At 53.9% G+C, this 17,675-nt stretch overlaps 1 protein-coding gene across 1 annotated transcript in view; it reads right to left on the bottom strand.

Moving 5' to 3' along the window:
* Positions 1–14,914, bottom strand: part of BMP8B (bone morphogenetic protein 8b) — a 31,801-nt gene extending 16,887 nt beyond the window's left edge. Inside the window, exon 1 of the mRNA XM_070786777.1 lies at positions 14,578–14,914. Coding sequence (XP_070642878.1) covers positions 14,578–14,914 — 337 coding nt within the window. The remainder of the gene's footprint in view (positions 1–14,577) is intronic.
* Between the last annotated feature and the right edge of the window lie 2,761 nt (positions 14,915–17,675).

The following is a 17,675-nucleotide window of genomic DNA, read 5'->3' as shown; positions in this document are numbered from 1 at the left end:
TTGAAGGACGGGAAGGAGTCTTGGGAGGACAGGTTTTCTAGGCAGAGGGGACCTCTATGCACAGGTGTGAGGAGCTGGGGCTCGTGGTGTGAGTCTGGCTGTGGTCCAGCTGCAAGGGCTGGAATCCTGGCCTCAGAGTGTGGGCTGTGCTCTGACCAGTGGAGGGCCAGGGTTCTGGGCAGCAGGGGGTCGTGGTCTGAGGGTGGAGTGGAAGCTGTGTGTGGAGGCGAGGGTAAAGCCCAGACTGCAGGGACCCGAGGCGGGCTGGTGGCGGGGCTGCTCTCACTGTCTGGGCGAGAGACCGCAGGAGTGGAGTAAACCCCACATTTCCCCAGCTGCCGGAAATGCCCAGGACAGTATATTTAGGGCGTCTCACTTAGCCTCCTGTCACTTTCAAACACTAAAAATCTGTGTTTCCACAAAGCAGAGGTGGGAGCCGCCCCAAGCCTTCCCCTAAAACCAACACTGAGATTTTAATTACATGTTTGTGAGTCTTTTTAAAAATTCTCTCTCTGGCTACTGGACTCAGCGACCACAAGTCACCAGGCTGGTGCTGGAGGCGGATGTGGGAGCACTTCCTGTCCTCGCGGTGAGGACCTGGTCCAGGGATGGGCAAACAGCTGTGCTGGGCGGGGCCAGTGGACACACATGTTTGGCAAGGAGATGGGCTTTTCATCCCCAGACCAGGGAGAAGGGAACAGAACCCCCATCGTCTGACGGGGGCTGGACCCGCAGCAAATGCCCACCCAGAGCCAGGCTGTTTCGTGGGCAGCATGACACGGGCAGATCCAGGTCCTCCTACACAGGCAGGGCGTGGTGGGCAGGGTTCTGGACCTTCACCGAGTGATGCTCGCCATGAATATCACCACACGAGTCCCCTCCTCCCTACAGACACACACATACACAGCTTTGGGGACAATTTCCCTGGATTAGGTAACTGCAGAGACCACCTTTGTTACGTGGCTATGGAAGCAGCCCTGATCTGCAGGGTGAAATAGGACCAGGCTGTTGGCTGTTCCAGGGAGTGACCCCAAGAATGAAAAGGGGTCGCCCAGCCATGCCCTGTGCCAGACCCCTCTCAAAGCATCCTTAGGTGTATCTGCCCCCAAGGCACAGAGGGGGCTGACAGGTGGGTCCCTGGGAACCTGTCTGCAGGCCTGACACTGACTCACGTTGGATCCAGGACTGAGGGAACAACCACTGACCTGCCAGCTCCATGGGCACCAAGCTCTGTGGCCTCCCTCCCTTGCTGACCTGGGGGCCCACATGTGCTCCCCTGGACTGACCTCAGCTCCCAGCTTCCGTGCTGTGGGTTTGTGAAAGCGATGCCCACCCAACCCCCACCCCATAGTTCCCGAACAGGAAACTGCCTGCCCCAGCTGTTCCAGGCAAGCGCTGGCGGTGGGACATTTTTAGGAAAATGATTTTCATTAGAAATTGGTTAGGGTTAGGGTTAGTGGGGAGGGAGGGAGAGGCCACTTTGGATTTTCAGTGCCTGTGGCCTTGAGTTAGGAGAGAGATTTTTCCAAAAGTTGGTGTTCTAAGAAAATATTTTTTGGCACCTCTGTCCCCCTTGTTAACTGTGCAGACCAAGCGTGCTTCGGCCAGGGAGGCAGCCTAAGGCAGCCCAGAGAGCTCTGGCCAGGGGTCAGGGCTTCCTTGCAGGCCTGTCCCTGAACTAACCAGGAATGGACATTCCCCTTCTGGACCTGGTCTCCTCTTGTGTGAACTGAGAATGAGGAGACAGCCCAGCTTTCCTCACGAGGTCATGAAAGAACTTTGTAAACAGTCAGGCAATGGACTGGGAGGAATGGCTGTTCAGTAGGAGTTTGGGATGAGTTTGACTTGCATTCTCCTAACTTTGAGCGAAGATGTGAGAGGCTGTGTTAGCAGTTCCAAGGTCAAGGGGTGGAGGGGAAGGGGAGATTTTGAGTGATTGTTATCTAAACGAATGTACTCATCATTCATTTATTAATCCATTCATTTATCAAGTGCAATTTATAAACAAATGTATCAAGTTCTTACTGTACGTGAAAGCATACTGTTCTGAGCACTGGGAACACAGCAGTGAACAAGACAGAACCAGACAGTCCACTCAAAGGACTTTGCTGGTGGTCCAGTGGCTAAGACTCCATGCTCTCAATGCAGGGGGCCCAGGGGCCATTCCTGGTCAGGGACCTAGATCCCACATGTGATTACTAAAGATCCTGGGGCTTCCCCTGTGGCTCGGCAGTAAAGAACCCGCCTATAATGTCGGAGACACGGGTTCGATCCCTGGGTTGGGAAGATCCCCTGGAGAAGGAAATGGCAACCCACACTCCAGTATTCTTGCCTGGGAAATGCCATGGACGGGGAGCCTGGCAGGCTACAGTCCATGGGGTCACAAGGGTCAGATATGACTTAGTGAATAAACCACCACCATGCTGTAGCTAAGACCCAGTGAAGTGAAGCTAAGTGAAGCTAAGTGAAGTCAAATAAATAAATTTAATTTTTTTTTTTTAAAGATGGTGCATGCATAGTGTTTCCAGTCTAATGGGGGAGACAGAATGGAAACAAACAAGACAAGTAAACTAGAGGCTGTCATTTCTATTGTAAGTGAACTACAGAGTGACCTGGGCTCAAGGAATTGGAAGGGGTTGGGGGGCTTGTCCGTGGGTGCTTAGCATGACCTGCGAGAAGGAAATAAGTAAGTGCTGCTGTGCATATTCCCATATATGGTGCTGATAGGAACCATGGAGAGGACTTTGGCAACATGCTTTTGCAATATCCTGAATTTATTCTTTGACACATGAGTTCCAAAGACACACTGGCAAAAATATGAAAGGACAGCCACAAAGCTCTTCATTGGGCACAGAGAGAAGACAAAGCTACGTCTGGCTCCACAGGCACATATTTGTTTTCCAAAAATTATAAAAGCTGCCCAAAATGTTTAATCACTGATCCAGCTTTTCTGTCTAGGGGGTGTGCTCAGTTACTCAGTCATGTCCGGCTCTGTGGAACCCCATGGACTGTAGCCCGCCAGGCTCCTCTGTCCATGGAATTCTCCAGACAAGAATACTGGAGAGGGTTGCCAATTCCTTCTGTCTGGGGAAGCAGCAGCAAATGAATTTACCTTCTGGATCACCTTAATGTGGCCCTCCGAACAATGAGCAGACATGACTCACCAGTAAGTGCTAATTGGAGCCTCAACCTTCTCCTCCAGCCTCTGATAAACCAGCTGCAGGTTCTCCTGCTGAGGGAAGGGCCCTCTGTGGGCAGGAGGCGGCCACCGACACCATGTCCGTGATCCTCATTCTGCCTTTCTACTTCTGAGGCCCTGCACCCACCACTCACAGGCTAGAGCTCCAGATGCCACACCCTACGTCCACCGCCCAGAAACCTACATAGGCTTTGGCTATTTTTGTGCCCTCAACAAAATTTACAGTCACCCGGACAATCTGAACCTTTTTTCTGACCAAAAAAGTAAGACTTCAAAACACACCAACTTCCCCCAGTTTGCTGTGGCTGCTAAGAGCCTGGAATCTTCTGCCCTGTCTGACAGTCCTTTCTGAAGCCCTTCCCTAGCCCCTCAGGGCCCACAGGAGGGTCTTAAGCTTGGCTCTGCTTCCAGGCCTCCTGAGCTGGCCTGGCCCATCCTCATGGTCTCCTGGACCCTCTGGTGTAAACACCCTACCCCGGAGACCCTCCTTGAAGCCTTCTCCCAGGGGTTGCCCCATCCCACCAAGTATGAAGGCTACTTTCTTCTCAATCCAGCTGTAACAGCCCCCTTGCCCTCCCCTGACCCCACACATCAGCCTGCCAGTCTCTCCCTTTCCCTGTCCCAGGGTCCCCATCCCTGGCTCATCTGTCCTCTGGACGGTGACCAATTTGGAGGCAGAGACTGAACAATTGGGTGGAAATGGGAGGCTTCAGCGCTCTGCTCATCCAGTCCCTCATGTCTCCGGCGCCCAGAGAGGGGATGTCTGGCCCCTTTTCCCAAGGGCCCCTGGTCCCCAGGACAGCGATTCAGCGTCCAGCAGTGGAGCCCCTGAACTGAGGTGTCCTGCTGGTCTGGGAGTGGCTTGCAGGTCACCTCAGGCCTCCATCTGAAGGACCCATGTTCTCAATTTGCTGTGGGACTCGCCTCTGTTCACAGTCCGACAAGGAGGACAGGCTCCCTCGGAGCCCCAGAGGCGAACGGGCTGGGCCTGTCTGGCTGGTCCCACTGGTAACGAGGCCAAGGGGCCCCTCAGACCTAAGACAAGACCCAGTCTCTGCGGCCCCAGGTCCTGGGAGAGCCGCGGACTCCATCACCTCCCAGTTCTGCCTCCTGAAGGGCTCCCTCCCACCCAGGAATCTCAGCGCTGCTTCATCCTGGGGCATTTTTAGTCAGTTCTCATTACTGACTTTTTCAGGACCTGTTTCCATAAATGGCTCCATGCTCATAATTACCATCCAGACCTCAGCCGGCTTCAGAGCCCAAATTAAAAGCGGCACCCGCCTGCCGCACCACATCAAGCCCGCCACGGCCAAAAATAGATCCCAGGAGATGTGAGCAAGGAGGATGCGGCTCCTCCAGGTCAACCCGGGAAAGACCTGAGCTGTGGGGCTTTCCAGAAGGACGTGGTCATGGTGACACACGCCCTCTGTCCCGCAGGGAGTGCTCCCTCCCCGAGCCTGCCTCACCCCTGGGGTGTGGGGGTGGGGGGCCACCAGCGGGCGGGGAGGGCGGGGGGCATGTTCTTTGGTGGGAGTTGGAAAGGCCTTCGGGGCCACCCTGCATAGATGAGGAAACTGAGGCCCAGGGGGGCAGAGGACCGCCGGGCATCATGTGTCAGGTTAGGGGTCTTTCACGTGGAATTGCAGACTTGGAGCCTGTGTGAAACGACTGGACTTGGACTTGCTCTGGTGGCGATACTGGGATGGGAAGGGAGGTCACCTGTTCACAAGATTCTTCTTGCCTGAGAGCAACTTGCTGAGACCATGGTCCTCCAGGCAGGGCCCTGCAGGGACTCGGGTCCCAGGGGAGGGGAGTGTGATCCGCACAGACGGGGAGGCTGGCCCTGCTCTGTCTCCTTCCCCTGGCTCTCGGTGCTCCCTGCCTCCCACTGCTTCCACTTTCCCTGAGAGCTGACCACACAGGGGTGGGGGGACAGCTTGGGGGAAGGCATGAGAGCCAGTTTGGTCCCTGCTTTCAGATTGTTCGTGGTTTCTTGGCAGGGTGGCAGAGGTGGGGGCATCCTGGGCGTTTTTGCTCATCGTTACTTAACTGTGTTAGTTAGCTATCGCTGTGTAACAAATCGCCCCGCACGTAGCAGCTGAGAACAACCAGCACTTACTATTTCACATGATTTCTGAAGGTCAGGAATCCAGGTGCTTGGCTGGGTGGCGCTGGCTCAGGGTCTCTCATGAGGTGACAGGCAAGCTGTCGGGTGAGGCTGAGGTCCCTGGAGACCTGACTGGGACGAACAGATCCTCAGCTCACGCTTGGGGCTGAGGGTAGCAGCCTCCCACTGTGGACCTCTCACGACATGATCTTCCCTCATGATCACCCCCCACTTGGGGGTGAGGGGTGCAGGGCACACATAGAGCTCAAGATGGAAGCTGCAGTCTTTTATAACCTAACCTTGAAAGTGACACAGCATCCCTATTGTCACACAGACCAGTTCTGTCCCATGGCAGAGGTGGGGGGGCATGAGGATGTGAAAACCAGGAGGCAGGGTTCTTTGAGAGCCATGTTGGAGGCTGGCAACCACAGCAACCCTGGAAAGAAGCACTATTCACTGCATTTTAGAGCTTAGAACACTGAAGATCAGAGAAGGTGGCCGATCTGCACAAGACCACACCCAGGACTCCCAAGGTGGGATGACATCTAGGTGTGTCTGTCTGCAAAGTGTACTTCCCTTCTCCTCATCTAAGGCCTCAGCAGGTCGGGGACGTGTCAAGGGAACACCGTGGGGTGGCACTGGACTAGAGCTGAGTGTTGAGTACCAAGCTGGCAAGAAGAAACACACAGAAGGACCTCAAGCAAGAGGAGCCAGGAGTGGGTTTTCATGTGAGGAACGCAGTTCCAAGAACAGACCAAGAGCTTCTTCACCTCCATGTCTCCCCTCTGCTTCTTCACCTTCTCCTCTCACCCCCTTCTAACTAAATTCTACCCTTCTTTCAAGGTTCAGCATAACTCCACCTCCTCCCAAGACTTCCCTGTCCCTCAGCCAAGAGGCCATTCCTCCCCGTCTTCTGGCCTTGTTCATCTCCCATTGATGAGAGAGAGATCTGGTCTCTCTTCTGCAGTACAGAGCCTTCATGGTCACATTTGAGTGGGGAAATGGCCATTTCTCCCACTTGGTGATCACTTATATTGGGTTGTCTGTGGGCCTATCTTTCCCACTGTAATGAGCGGACCTTGGGCTCAACTCTGCTTTGCAGTGGGCACCAAGATAACCAGGGAGAGCCAGAGCACACACTGGGTTCCCAGGAGTGTTTGTGAGGGTATGACCACAGGCTGAGGGATCCAACTTTCTCCATACCTGGGTCTTGCAGCCTTTGGCTTCCCTAGAACTCTTCCTGTACTTGGAGCCCTAGACTGTTCTGAAGGAATGGTTGCTGCTCAGGGGACAGAGCCAGCAGTCAAAGAAAATAACTGTGCTTTACTTTAGGTCTTGTCACTACCAGCTGGATTTACTGGGGCTAAAACCAAACAAACAAACTGAGCTAACATTTACTGAGCATTTACCAGGCACTGTTTCAGCCCTTTATGTAGAGTAAGTCATTTAACGCTCACAGCCATCCTAGGATGGCTGTATTACAGATGAGGGATCTGAGGCACAGAGCAGTAAATAACTTACACAAAAATCAAATAAATAGGGGACTTCCCTGGTGGTCCAGTGGTTAAGAATACACCTGCCCATGCAGGGGACACGGTTTTGGACCCTGGTCTGGGAAGATCGCACATGCCAAGGGGCAACTAAGCCCACATGCCACAACTATTGAGCCCTTGCACCTAGAGCCCATGTTCTACAAGAAGCCACCACAGTAAGAAGCCTGCACACTGCAACTAGAGACTAACTTCTGCTCACCACACCTAGAGGGAGCCTGCGCAGCAACGCAGACCCAGTGCAGCCATAAACAAGTGTATGTATTAAAAATCATATAAATATATCCTAGGCCAGACTTCCTGGGCCACAGACTGAGTGGGAAGGTTTAGTGGAGAGGGTTCTTGTAGGGAATGCAGGGAGCAGGAGCGGGCACAGGTGATGCAATCACAAAAGGGCCAAGCGACTCCAGCTGCATGGGGAGCTCTGGGGCTGATGGCCCTCCAGAACTGTCCCTCCTTGAGGCAATGAGGCTGGGCATTTATATTCTGATAATCCTGTCACTGGATGTGGGGTGACCCCAGGGAGGGTACCCAACCTTGAGCAAGAAGCTAGTGGATTGATGCCTAGGGACAGACCCACTCTCTAGGCAGCTGGGGCAATGAGTGACTCAACCCCAAAGAGAAGATCTGGGCAGCACCATAGCATCCACTAAAAAGTACACAGTGGAATGGGGATCTGATCCTGGCACTGTGCTCTTACCACTCAGCTCCAGGTCCTCAAGTGAATGATGGGGGTGGAAAGGTAGATAAACACAGCAGGCTCTTCCTCACCATTCTGGCTGCCGTTTGTTGAGCAATGCCAAGCACTTGCTTGGAGAAGGAGGTGGCAACCCATTCCAGTGTTCTTGCCTGGAAAATCCCATGGATGGAGAAGCCTGGCAGGCTACAGTCCACGGGATCACAAAGAATGGACATGGCTGACTTCACTTTTCAAGCACTTGCTAAGTTTTTCCGTGTCTTAACCTACTTATTTACCCATTGTACTATGATACAGATATCATTTATCCTGATTTTTAGAATGAGGAGGGACTTCCCTGGAGGTCCAGTGGCTAAGACTCCTCGCTCCCAATGCAGAGGGCCAGAGTTCAATTCCTGGTCAGGGAACTAGGTCCCACGTGCCGCGGCTGAGAGTTCGCATGCTGCAACTAAAGATGCCACACGCTACAAGGAAGGCCGACCATCCCACGTGCTGCAACAAAGACCCGGCCCAGCCACAGCAATAAAAAGAAAGAAAAATGATGAAACTGAGATGCCAAGACTTTAAGTAAGCTCTTCAAAATTTCACAGATCTCAAGTAGCAGACCTTGAATTAAAACCTGGTCTTCCGAGCTCTGCTCTTCCATTACCAAGGTCAGCCCTCCTCGCTGCTGTGACCCAGCTCTCATAGCTGCTCCTTTGAATCTGGGTGCCCAGGACCCTGGGTCAGTCACTTAGACTCTGACAGTCTACTTCTCGTCTGTCACCCAGGGGCAGTAGTAGTCATTTACCCCAGAAGAGTGAGAAAAGACCGAGAAGATGGGGGCTGGACAGGAGTAGTCAGTCGTCAGGGATTCACAGGGCGCACCACCCTGGTGGCAGGTAGGGCTTTGGAGAAAAGAGACCCATTTCCAACTCTTGGAAACCATCAACAAAATGAAAAGGCAACCTACTAAATGGGAGAAAATATGTGCAAACCACATATGTGCAAACCTGATAAGGGGTTAATATCCAAAACATATAAAGAACACCTACAATGCAACTGCAAAAAACCTCAAACAATCCAGTTTTTCAAATGAGCAGAGGAACTGAATAGACCTTTTCCCAAAGAAGATACACAAATGGCCAACAGGACCAAAACCACAATGAGATAAAACCTCACACCTCTCTGAATGGCTATTGTCAAAAAGATAAGAGATAGTGAATGTAGGGAAAAGGGAACCCTTGTGCACTCTTTGCGGGAATGTAAATTGGTGAAGCCATTATGGAAAATAGTATAGAGGTTCCTAAAAACAATTAAAAATAGAACTACCGTATGATCCAGCAATCCCACTTCTGGATATATATCCAAAGGAAATAAAAAGAAAGCATCAAGGAGTAAAAAGGTATAACTATGTATTCAACACAAATATTGAATCATTATGTTGTACACCGGAAACTGATAGATGATGGCACTTACAGCTCAGTTTTTGAAAAAAGAGAGCCATCTGTACTCTCATGTTCATTGCAGCGCTATTCACAATAGCAAGACATGGAAACAGCCTCAGGGTCCATCTACAGATGCACAAAGAAGATACCGCAGGGACGTACTTGTCAGTTCAGTGGCAAAGAATCCGCTTTCCCACGCAGGGAACTAAGTTCCCACGTGGGTGGGGCAACTAAGTCCGTGTGCCACTAAGGAGAAGTGCACACAATGCAGCAAAAGATCCCAGAGGCTGCAGCTAAGACCCAAGGCAGCCAAATAAAAAGAGAATATTTTTAAAAACATACAGCATATATATAAATATAATATCTATGTGTGTATATATATACATATATATATATGATGTTATTCAGCTATGAGAGAAAAGGAAATCCTGTCATTTTCAACAACATGGATTGAAACTTGACAGTATTATGCTAAGTGAAATAAGCCAGAGAAAGACATATATGACATGGTATCACTTATATGCGGGTTTTTAAAAAAAGACAAAAGAGTAGAAAAAGTGTGTGCCAGGAGCTGGGGATGGGAGAAATAGGGAGAGGTTGGTAAGACAGTACAAACTTTTAGTCATAAATTGAATAAGGTCTGAGGATCTAGTGTAAAATTTGGTGACTACAATTGATAATACTGTGTTGTATAACTGAAATTTGCTAAAAGAGTAGAAATTAAATATTCTCACATATGCAAAAAAAGGACACATATGTGAAGTGATGAGATGTGTTAACTGGATGGGGGGATGTTTTACCATCCTGATGTACACTTTAAATAACTTAGAATTTTATATGTCAATTATGCTTCAATAAAGTTGAAATATCCTAAAGGAAATAAACCCTGAGTACTCATTGGAAGGACTGATGCTGAAGCTCCAATACTTTGGCCACCAGATGTGATGACCGACTCATTAGAAAAGGCCCTGATGTTGGGAAAGAGTGAGGGCAAGAGGAGAAGGGGGCGACAGAGGATGAGGAGGTTGGATGGCATCACTGACTCCAAGGACATGACTTTGAGCAAACTCCAGGACATGGTGAAGGACAAGGAAGCCTGGCATGCCGCAGTCCATGGGATTGCCAAGAGTCTGACATGACCTAGCAACCGAACAACAACAAAGTTGAAATGAAAATAAATAAATGAAACGTAGATAGATAAAAAGAGAAATAATGTGGTCATTCCAATATTCGACTTTCAAGATGGATAAAGGATTTATTAAGTGAAAGACAAAATGGCCAACCAGCAGGCGCTTAGATCCCACTTAAGATCTTAGAAAAGATTAACACAAATTGATTAAAAAAAAAAAGTCAGAGTTAAGGACTTCCTTGGTGGTCGTGGCTAAGAATACACCTTGCAGGAGACACAGGCTTGATCCCTGGTCTGGAAAGATCCCACATGCTGTGGAGCAACTAAGCCTGTGTGCCATAAATACTGAGCCCTTATGCCACAACTAGAGAATCCGTGCACTGCGACAAAGATACTGCATGATGCAATTAAGTCCCAATGCAGCCAAATTAATTAATTTTTAAAAAGCAGGGCTGGTTGTGGGGAGGGTTATGCTAAAGGATTAAGACACTGGTTCTCTCTGAGGTACACAGAAGATTACTAGAGGCTTCCATATGATATATTTCTAGACACATGGTCTGAATTTTCTATAATGAAATTCTATAATGAATCTATATGGCATAAATTTTTTAGTGAACATGCATTAGTTCTGTAAATCCCAAAACAAAGATATTTTAAAAATCACATCCTAGGGTGGGTACCATGAGTGTCTCCATTTATAGAGGAGGAGACGGAGGTTCCGAGAGGTGGACTGGAGAGTCCAGACCACATTGAGAGTAGGAGGTGGAGTCAAGAAGCAAGTTCTGAGGCCGGGTCAGAACCCCAGCCTGTCCTGCCCGTCCTCACACTGTCCACCCCCTCCTGATGCCCAGGGAGGGCGCCACTGTGGGGACCAGGTGAGAGTCACCTTGCAGCTGAGGTGCAGGTATGTGTCTCCCACCAGAAGGTCAGCTCCACAAGGAGGGTCTTTGTTTCGTTCCCTCTTACGTTCCAGGAGCTAGAATGGAGCCCGGCACAGAGCAAGCGCCCCATGACCGTTTGTGGAGTGAATTCAGGAAAATATGAAAGAACTCTGTAGTAAGGAAGCAAAGTAAGTGACCCCGGGGCTCATGGAGGTGAGGGGTCACTCCTTTAAGGTCAGGCGATGAACAGGACCCGGGCAGGCCCCTCACTCCCATGGAGCCCTGCCTCTCCTGAACCCAAGAGCTCAGCTCCTTCACACCCCTCTCCTCAGCTGCCCGGGACCGCGGGAATGAGTGAGCCCAGCTCAGGGAAGGTCAGAACAAAGGAGAAGACGGTCCCGTTCAGTTCTGACGACACGTCAGCCTGCAGTGCTGTTTGTGCCTCAGTTTCTCAGTCTGGAGCATGGGCACCCCTGCTCCGCGGACAGGAGGTGGGGAAGGATTCAGGAGAAATGCCAGAGGTGTCTCTCCTGCCTCTCTCCAGAGGGGCCGGGCCAGCCTGAGACACTCGGGGTGCAGCTGGTCACACCTGAGCTGGGCGGAGGGGTGGGCAGTGTGCTGAGAAGGGACCAGATAAGGGAGGGACGTGCAGGAATCCACAGCAGGCCCAGGAGGGCCAAGACCCTGGGTGCTGCCTCCCAGCTCAGGATCTCCTCCCCAGAGCTCAGGAGACACCAGGGACCAGCTCTGTCCACTCCTCGAGGTCCCGGCCCCATCACTACATTCTGGCCAGTGGGAGCCAAGAGTCCACAGGGAGAGACTGACAGGCAGGCCAGGCAGGGCCCGGCTCTGACCGCAGCCCCGGCCCCCAGTACAGGCTTCAGCAGTGACACCTCCAGTAGGCCCCTGAAGTATCTCCTCGGACAGAGGCCCGACCCCTGGAAGGAAGCCTTTGAGAGGCCCAGGCCTCTGGGTCCTACAGGTGCTGTTGATGGTCAAGGCCCAGCAAGCCTGGCCTCTCAGGAGCCAGTGAGGCCAGCAGCAGAAGGGAGCTGGAGGCCACAGGCGTGGGAGCCTCGGCGTGGGTGCTGACGCCACAGCGACTCTGCTGTTAGATTCCAGGGTGGTTCAGGGCCCGCCGACCTTCAGGGGCCTGGGGCTGGGGCCTCCAAAGGAGGAAACAACGCTGGTAGCTGCCTAATCCCCACATCAGCCCACATAATTACCAGTTAAACTGCTCCAACTGAAGAAGTTTTACTAGTGCAATTAGTACATCAGAATAAAGAAAGCTCTCTGACAGCTGGCTGGACCTGCCCACACACCAGGCTTCCCCTGAACAAAGATCAGCTTGTTAATCCACAGCGTCACAGGCCTTAGATCTCCGTGAAACATGCGGAGGTGGCGTGGGAAGAAACTGGAATTTGGAGTCCATGGTCTGGATGATACCGCGGATGTGCTGTGTAGCCCTGGGTTGCTTATTTAACCTCTCTGAGCCCATGGCTGGTAAAACAGCTTCACAAGTTGCTACATGGATGAAATGAGTATTCAAAGAACTATGGAACTTCAAATGTTAATTTTTATTCAAAAACAGAGAGACAGACACCTTTGGATGGCTTCAAAAATCTGTTTCTGGGTCTCGTGTGTCTATAAGACAGGTGAGAACATTTCCACACATCCATACCAAGGCTGAGCAGCAGCTGCAAGAGGCTGGGGTCAGCACTGACCAGGGCTGGGTTCCCCCGAAAAAGGAACTGACTTTCTGCTCTATCAACCTATCTCACAACAACTCTGAGGACAGACTGTGAGGAGCCCCATTTTACAAGGAGAGCTCTGAGGCTCAGACAGAGCAGGGACTTCCCCAGGACCACACAGCAGAGGCAGGAGGGGAACCAGGTCCTGAGCTCAGGGTGCTGCTCACTCACAGCAGCAGCTCCCACCAGGGCCGTGTACCCCTTGCCCCAGGGGGTGTTGGGGAGAGAGGGACCTGGGCTAGGTGGTGACTCACACATGGAAGGCTCCCATGGGGGCATTCTCAGGGGGGCTGTATCCACAGCTCTTCTTGGTCCTGTGCCTGGAGTCAGCTTGTCCCCAGCACAGAGCTCCAGCCTCAGTTCCACATATGGATGGCTCTGTCCCCAGTCCCCCACCCCACCTCTAACTAGGGAGGCGGCATCTAGAACCCACCAGCCCAAGTCCCGAGCTGGCACTGGGATCTCAGCAGAGGTTAACAGCTGCCTCCTGCTGCTCACGCTCCCACCTGAGCCCATCACCAGCTGTTTGAGGGGAACAGGCTTCCCTGACAGTCCCCTCTTCTTGCCCTACCATAGGAAGCAAATGGCTGAAGATGCATAAAACCTGCTGTCACTCTGACCCCTGAGTCCCTCTGCCGAAACCCCTCTGACAGCTCTTTCCACCATGAAAGCCTGCCCCCTTGACACAGAACTGCCACCTCCTTGAGCCCGGGATGGAAGGCCAAACAACCTGGGCCTGTCCCGGCTCAGCCACACAGAGGTCACGTTGTCCTGAGCAAGACACTGCCTCTCTGAGCCTCACTGTCCTCATCCGGGAGATGGGGATGAATATCATGTCTGCCAACAGGGTTGCTGGGGGGTTACAAGGTGAAGGGGGGCTGGTGGCCCTGGCCAGGGGCCTCTCCCTGCTCTGGGTCCCACAGCTCTCCCCACCTGGGCCTGAGCTATGGTCCTTGGTCCCCAGGTCTAGCCTGGTGTCTGCCGCAGCCTAGATCCATGCCCCTCACTGGCCTCAGGCAGGAAGCAAAGTGGATGGGAGACCTATGTTCATGAATGTAGATTAAGAGAGTTTAGTTATGGAAAAGATGATCTTTGAGAACTTCAAGGGTAAATGGCTCCATGATTTGGAGTATAATTTCGGCAGAGAAGAAAAGCTGGGCTTTGCCTGGGAGAACAAAGGGGGTCCAAACTGCCCATCGGGTCATTCACTGGGGCTGGACACTCATTCCATGACAAGCCAAGTCCCAGATGCGAGCCCAGGGTGACAAGACCACAGTCCCTGCCCCACTGAACTCAGAGTCTACGCCTTCCCCTCCCCTGCCCCCACTGCTCAATGTGGGCTCAGGACATCTGGGTCCTCACCTCAACTCTGGTGCTTTGATGACGTGACAGGGTTTTCCACGCTGAACTTTGTCCTGTTCTTCATACCGCCCTTATCACAGGGACAGCATCACAGCCTTTTACTCATCTGTCTCGCCAGGACCGGACTGTCTTCCTGGCACTACCCGCATCCACCTAACACTACAGGATCTTACCGTCGGGGGTGTTCGGGGCCGGGTGAAGGCACACGCCTCGGGGACTCACATTCCTCGTGCGTCCCTGTCGGTCCAGCAGCTCACCGACCCCCACATCCCTAAGACTTCGCTGCCCTGAGCCGGGCAGGTTTTCCTGCCGCAGGTCCCTGTCCACGACAAGGTGATTCCCCGCCCCCAGCAGGCGCTCCCCCTGCGCGAGGTGGCGCACACGCCCCTGCCGCTCGCGCTCAGCCCCGGTAGGGCCGTTCAGCCCGCCGCCTTCCCCCGGGGTCGCCGCCGCCCGCCCGAGGCCCGCGCTCACCCATGTTGACGAAGCTCATGACCAGGTCTGCGCGGCCCAGGCGCCGCTCGGGGGCCCCGCCGTCCTCGTCGTCGTCGTCGGCCACGGCGCGGTACAGGTCGAGCATGAAGAGCGGCGCGGAAGCCGGCAGCAGGGCGGCGGCGGGGGGCGCGCGGGGCCGGGGCCGCCCGGGCAGCCCGAGCACCGCCAGGATCTCGCGCTGCAGGTCGCGGCGCTCGCGCGGGCCCAGGCGGCGCTGCGGGCAGCCGAGCGGGGGGCGCGGGCCGGGGACGCCGCCGCCGCTCAGCGCGCACAGCGCCAGGCCCAGCAGCCAGAGCGGCCCGGGGCGCGCGGCCATGGCGGGACCCGGCGGCCTCACCGCGCGCGCATCCGCTCCCAGCGGGGCCCGGATCGGGGCCGCCTCGACGGCGCGCGGCGGGCCTGGCTTGGGGCCGATGGGACGGGGCGTGGGTCGCCCGCGGACGCGGCGCGGTCCCTAGAGCTTCCGGACCGTCGGCTGCTGCCGCACCGCCTCGGGCAGGAGCTCCTCCGGGAACCAGGGACGGTCGGCTAGTCTGTCCGTTCCGCTGCGCCCGACAGTCCAGCTGCCGCCGAGGCCGCTCAGCTTAGAGGCACAGGGAGAGCTGCCGTCGGGTTCGGCGAGGTGCGGACCTAGTCTGTACCGCTCCGAGGGGCCGCGGCCGCCTCTCTCTGTCCAGCTGGGAGCCGTCGGGTCCCTCCCCCAGGACCCGACCAATGGGGGCGCAGGGGCGGGGACAAGGCTCGGAACCTGTGCCCCAGGAAGGGGCGCTGGGTGGCGGGTCGTGACGCCCCCAAGGTGAGACCCGCCTGTAGGTGGCTGGCGGAACGAGTGAGGAGTTCGCAGCCCCGCCGTCAGGGGCCTAGCTGTCGTCCTGGGTTCCGCTGCCCACTCTGGGTGCGCTGTCCGGAGGGCGCGGGGACTGGGTCTGGCGACCCAGGGTACAGGCGCGATCTGAGATCAGACCCTGCGCTCCCACGGAGCATGTTCTTGATCGCCCTGCCGGGGCGAGATCCACACTCTCTGTCCCGCCGTGGAGTGACCCGAAAGCCCTGCCTGGCGCATGGGGTGTCGCCCCAGGGCCCGAAACGTCTCAGGCTAATCTAGAGGTGGAGGGGTTCGCGGGTACCAGCCAAGTCTAGAGAGTGGAGCTCATCCTTTCGCCAGTAGCATCCGGGCAGGAGTTCCTCGCCACCGCAGCTCCTGGCCGGGCTCTGGGCTTTTGGGGGGCTCCTTCCAGGACATCTGACACCTGTCGGGTCACTGCTCCCGGCGCGCCCACCCACCTGGCTCCGGCGCGCTCTGTATCAGCGCCTCTGGCCGGCCGTCCCAGCAGCTCCAGCAGCCGCGCTGTCACCGCCAGGTTTGCTGTGTGCCCTTCGGACCCCGGTGCGGTCCAGCCGTGCGCGAGATATGCCTCCGGTCAAGGAGCTCTGGCGCCCTTCCTGATTTTTTGCGCGTCTTAATTATCACGGCCCTCAGCGGTTTTTGAGAGAAGGATCGTCGCGGAAGCTCCTTGATTGACTATCCCCTTCTGTATAGCCTGCTCTTTCCTAGGTGCTTTCTCACCGCGTTTATTCAGTCCTGCTCTCCTTCTTCGGAGAAGGCAATGGCCCCCCACTCCAGTACTCTTGCCTGGAAAATCCCATGGAAGGAAGAGCCTGGTAGGCTGCAGTCCAGGGGGTCACTAAGAGTCGGACAGGACTGAGCGACTTCACTTTCACTTTTCACTTTCATGCATTGGAGAAGGAAATGGCAACCCACCCACTCCAGTGTTCTTGCCTGGAGAATCCCAGGGACCGGGGAGCCTGGTGGGCTGCGGTCTATGGGGTCGCACAGAGTCGGACACGACGGAAGTGACTTAGCAGCAGCAGCAGCTCTCCTTAGACTTTCTACCTGGTGATGAGCTCATCCATCTGAGACTGGTGCCATCATTCGGTCCTGCCGGACTCTCAAATACATCCCCAGCACAGACCTTCTCCTGGATGCCTGACAAGAGGTGACTGAAGCCAGAAACCCTGTTGTTGACCTAGGCCCTCCCTCCTGATGGCAGTTCAGTCTACCACTGACTGTACCTTCTAATGCCTCTTGAATCCCACACCACACTTACCTGGTTTATGGAGCATCTCCCCCTACCTGAACCACTGTAACAGGCTTCCAAATGGTCTCCTTGCTTCTCATCTCAACCACATCCCTCTCTCACTCCTCATTCCCCAGACTGAATTTCTAAATAAAAACCTGAACTCTTTAAACAGCTCCAAATCTTTCACGGTCTTTCATCGCTTATAGCAGAATTTCTCAAACAGGTTTTTGAGGGGGTTCCTACAAAAAGGAGTTTAGAAAACACTACACATTCCCTCCTTGGGCAAGCCCTAATGTCATTGGTGTGAGGCTCTGGGAAGTCCTGCAATAAAGAAATTTACTTAGCTTTAGTTCAGCGTCTTCCAAATGCATTTGACGATGATTCTGGGGTGTTTTGAGGACCACATCTAAGGGACTAGGAGGGCAGTATGTGATCAAGTGCCTGGCACTCAGCGGTCTGGCCTCCATCACCTGGTCCCTATGGCTGGACCCCTCTCCACAATCATGTCGAGCCATTAATAGTGTACATTTTGCTCTAGTCACAGGGGACTGCCTGTGGTCCCCTCACCAGCCCTGCTCTTGACATTTCTGTTCATCTGAACTTTGTTTTCATTTACCAAGAATGTAGATCCCCTTTGCCTGTCTGGTCAAGCATGAGCTCTCTTTAAGATACAGCTGAAGCAACACATCTACCTGATGCCCTCTCCACCTTCGTGGGTAGATAGATCTTCCCGCCACCAGCTCATTCATTTTATCAAACTGAAGGGCATTTATTTGCACACATTTCCTCCCCTGAATCCATTCCTCCACCGTGGACTTTTTTTTGCATTTGTTTAGTTTTGGCTGTGCTGGGTCGTCACTGCTGCGCGAAGGCTTTCTCTTGCTGCAGCAAGCGGGGGCTCCTCTCTTGTGGTACGTGGGCTTCTCGTGGTTGTGGCTTCTCTTCTTGCAGAGCACAGGCTCTAGAGCACGCAGGCTTTAGTAGATGCCACACGTG

The sequence above is a fragment of the Bos indicus genome, chromosome 3 (assembly GCF_029378745.1).
Source record: "Bos indicus isolate NIAB-ARS_2022 breed Sahiwal x Tharparkar chromosome 3, NIAB-ARS_B.indTharparkar_mat_pri_1.0, whole genome shotgun sequence".
Taxonomy (NCBI): domain Eukaryota; kingdom Metazoa; phylum Chordata; class Mammalia; order Artiodactyla; family Bovidae; genus Bos; species Bos indicus.
Note: the sequence above shows the minus strand (reverse complement) of the source record. Positions and strands in the feature narration are given on the sequence as shown.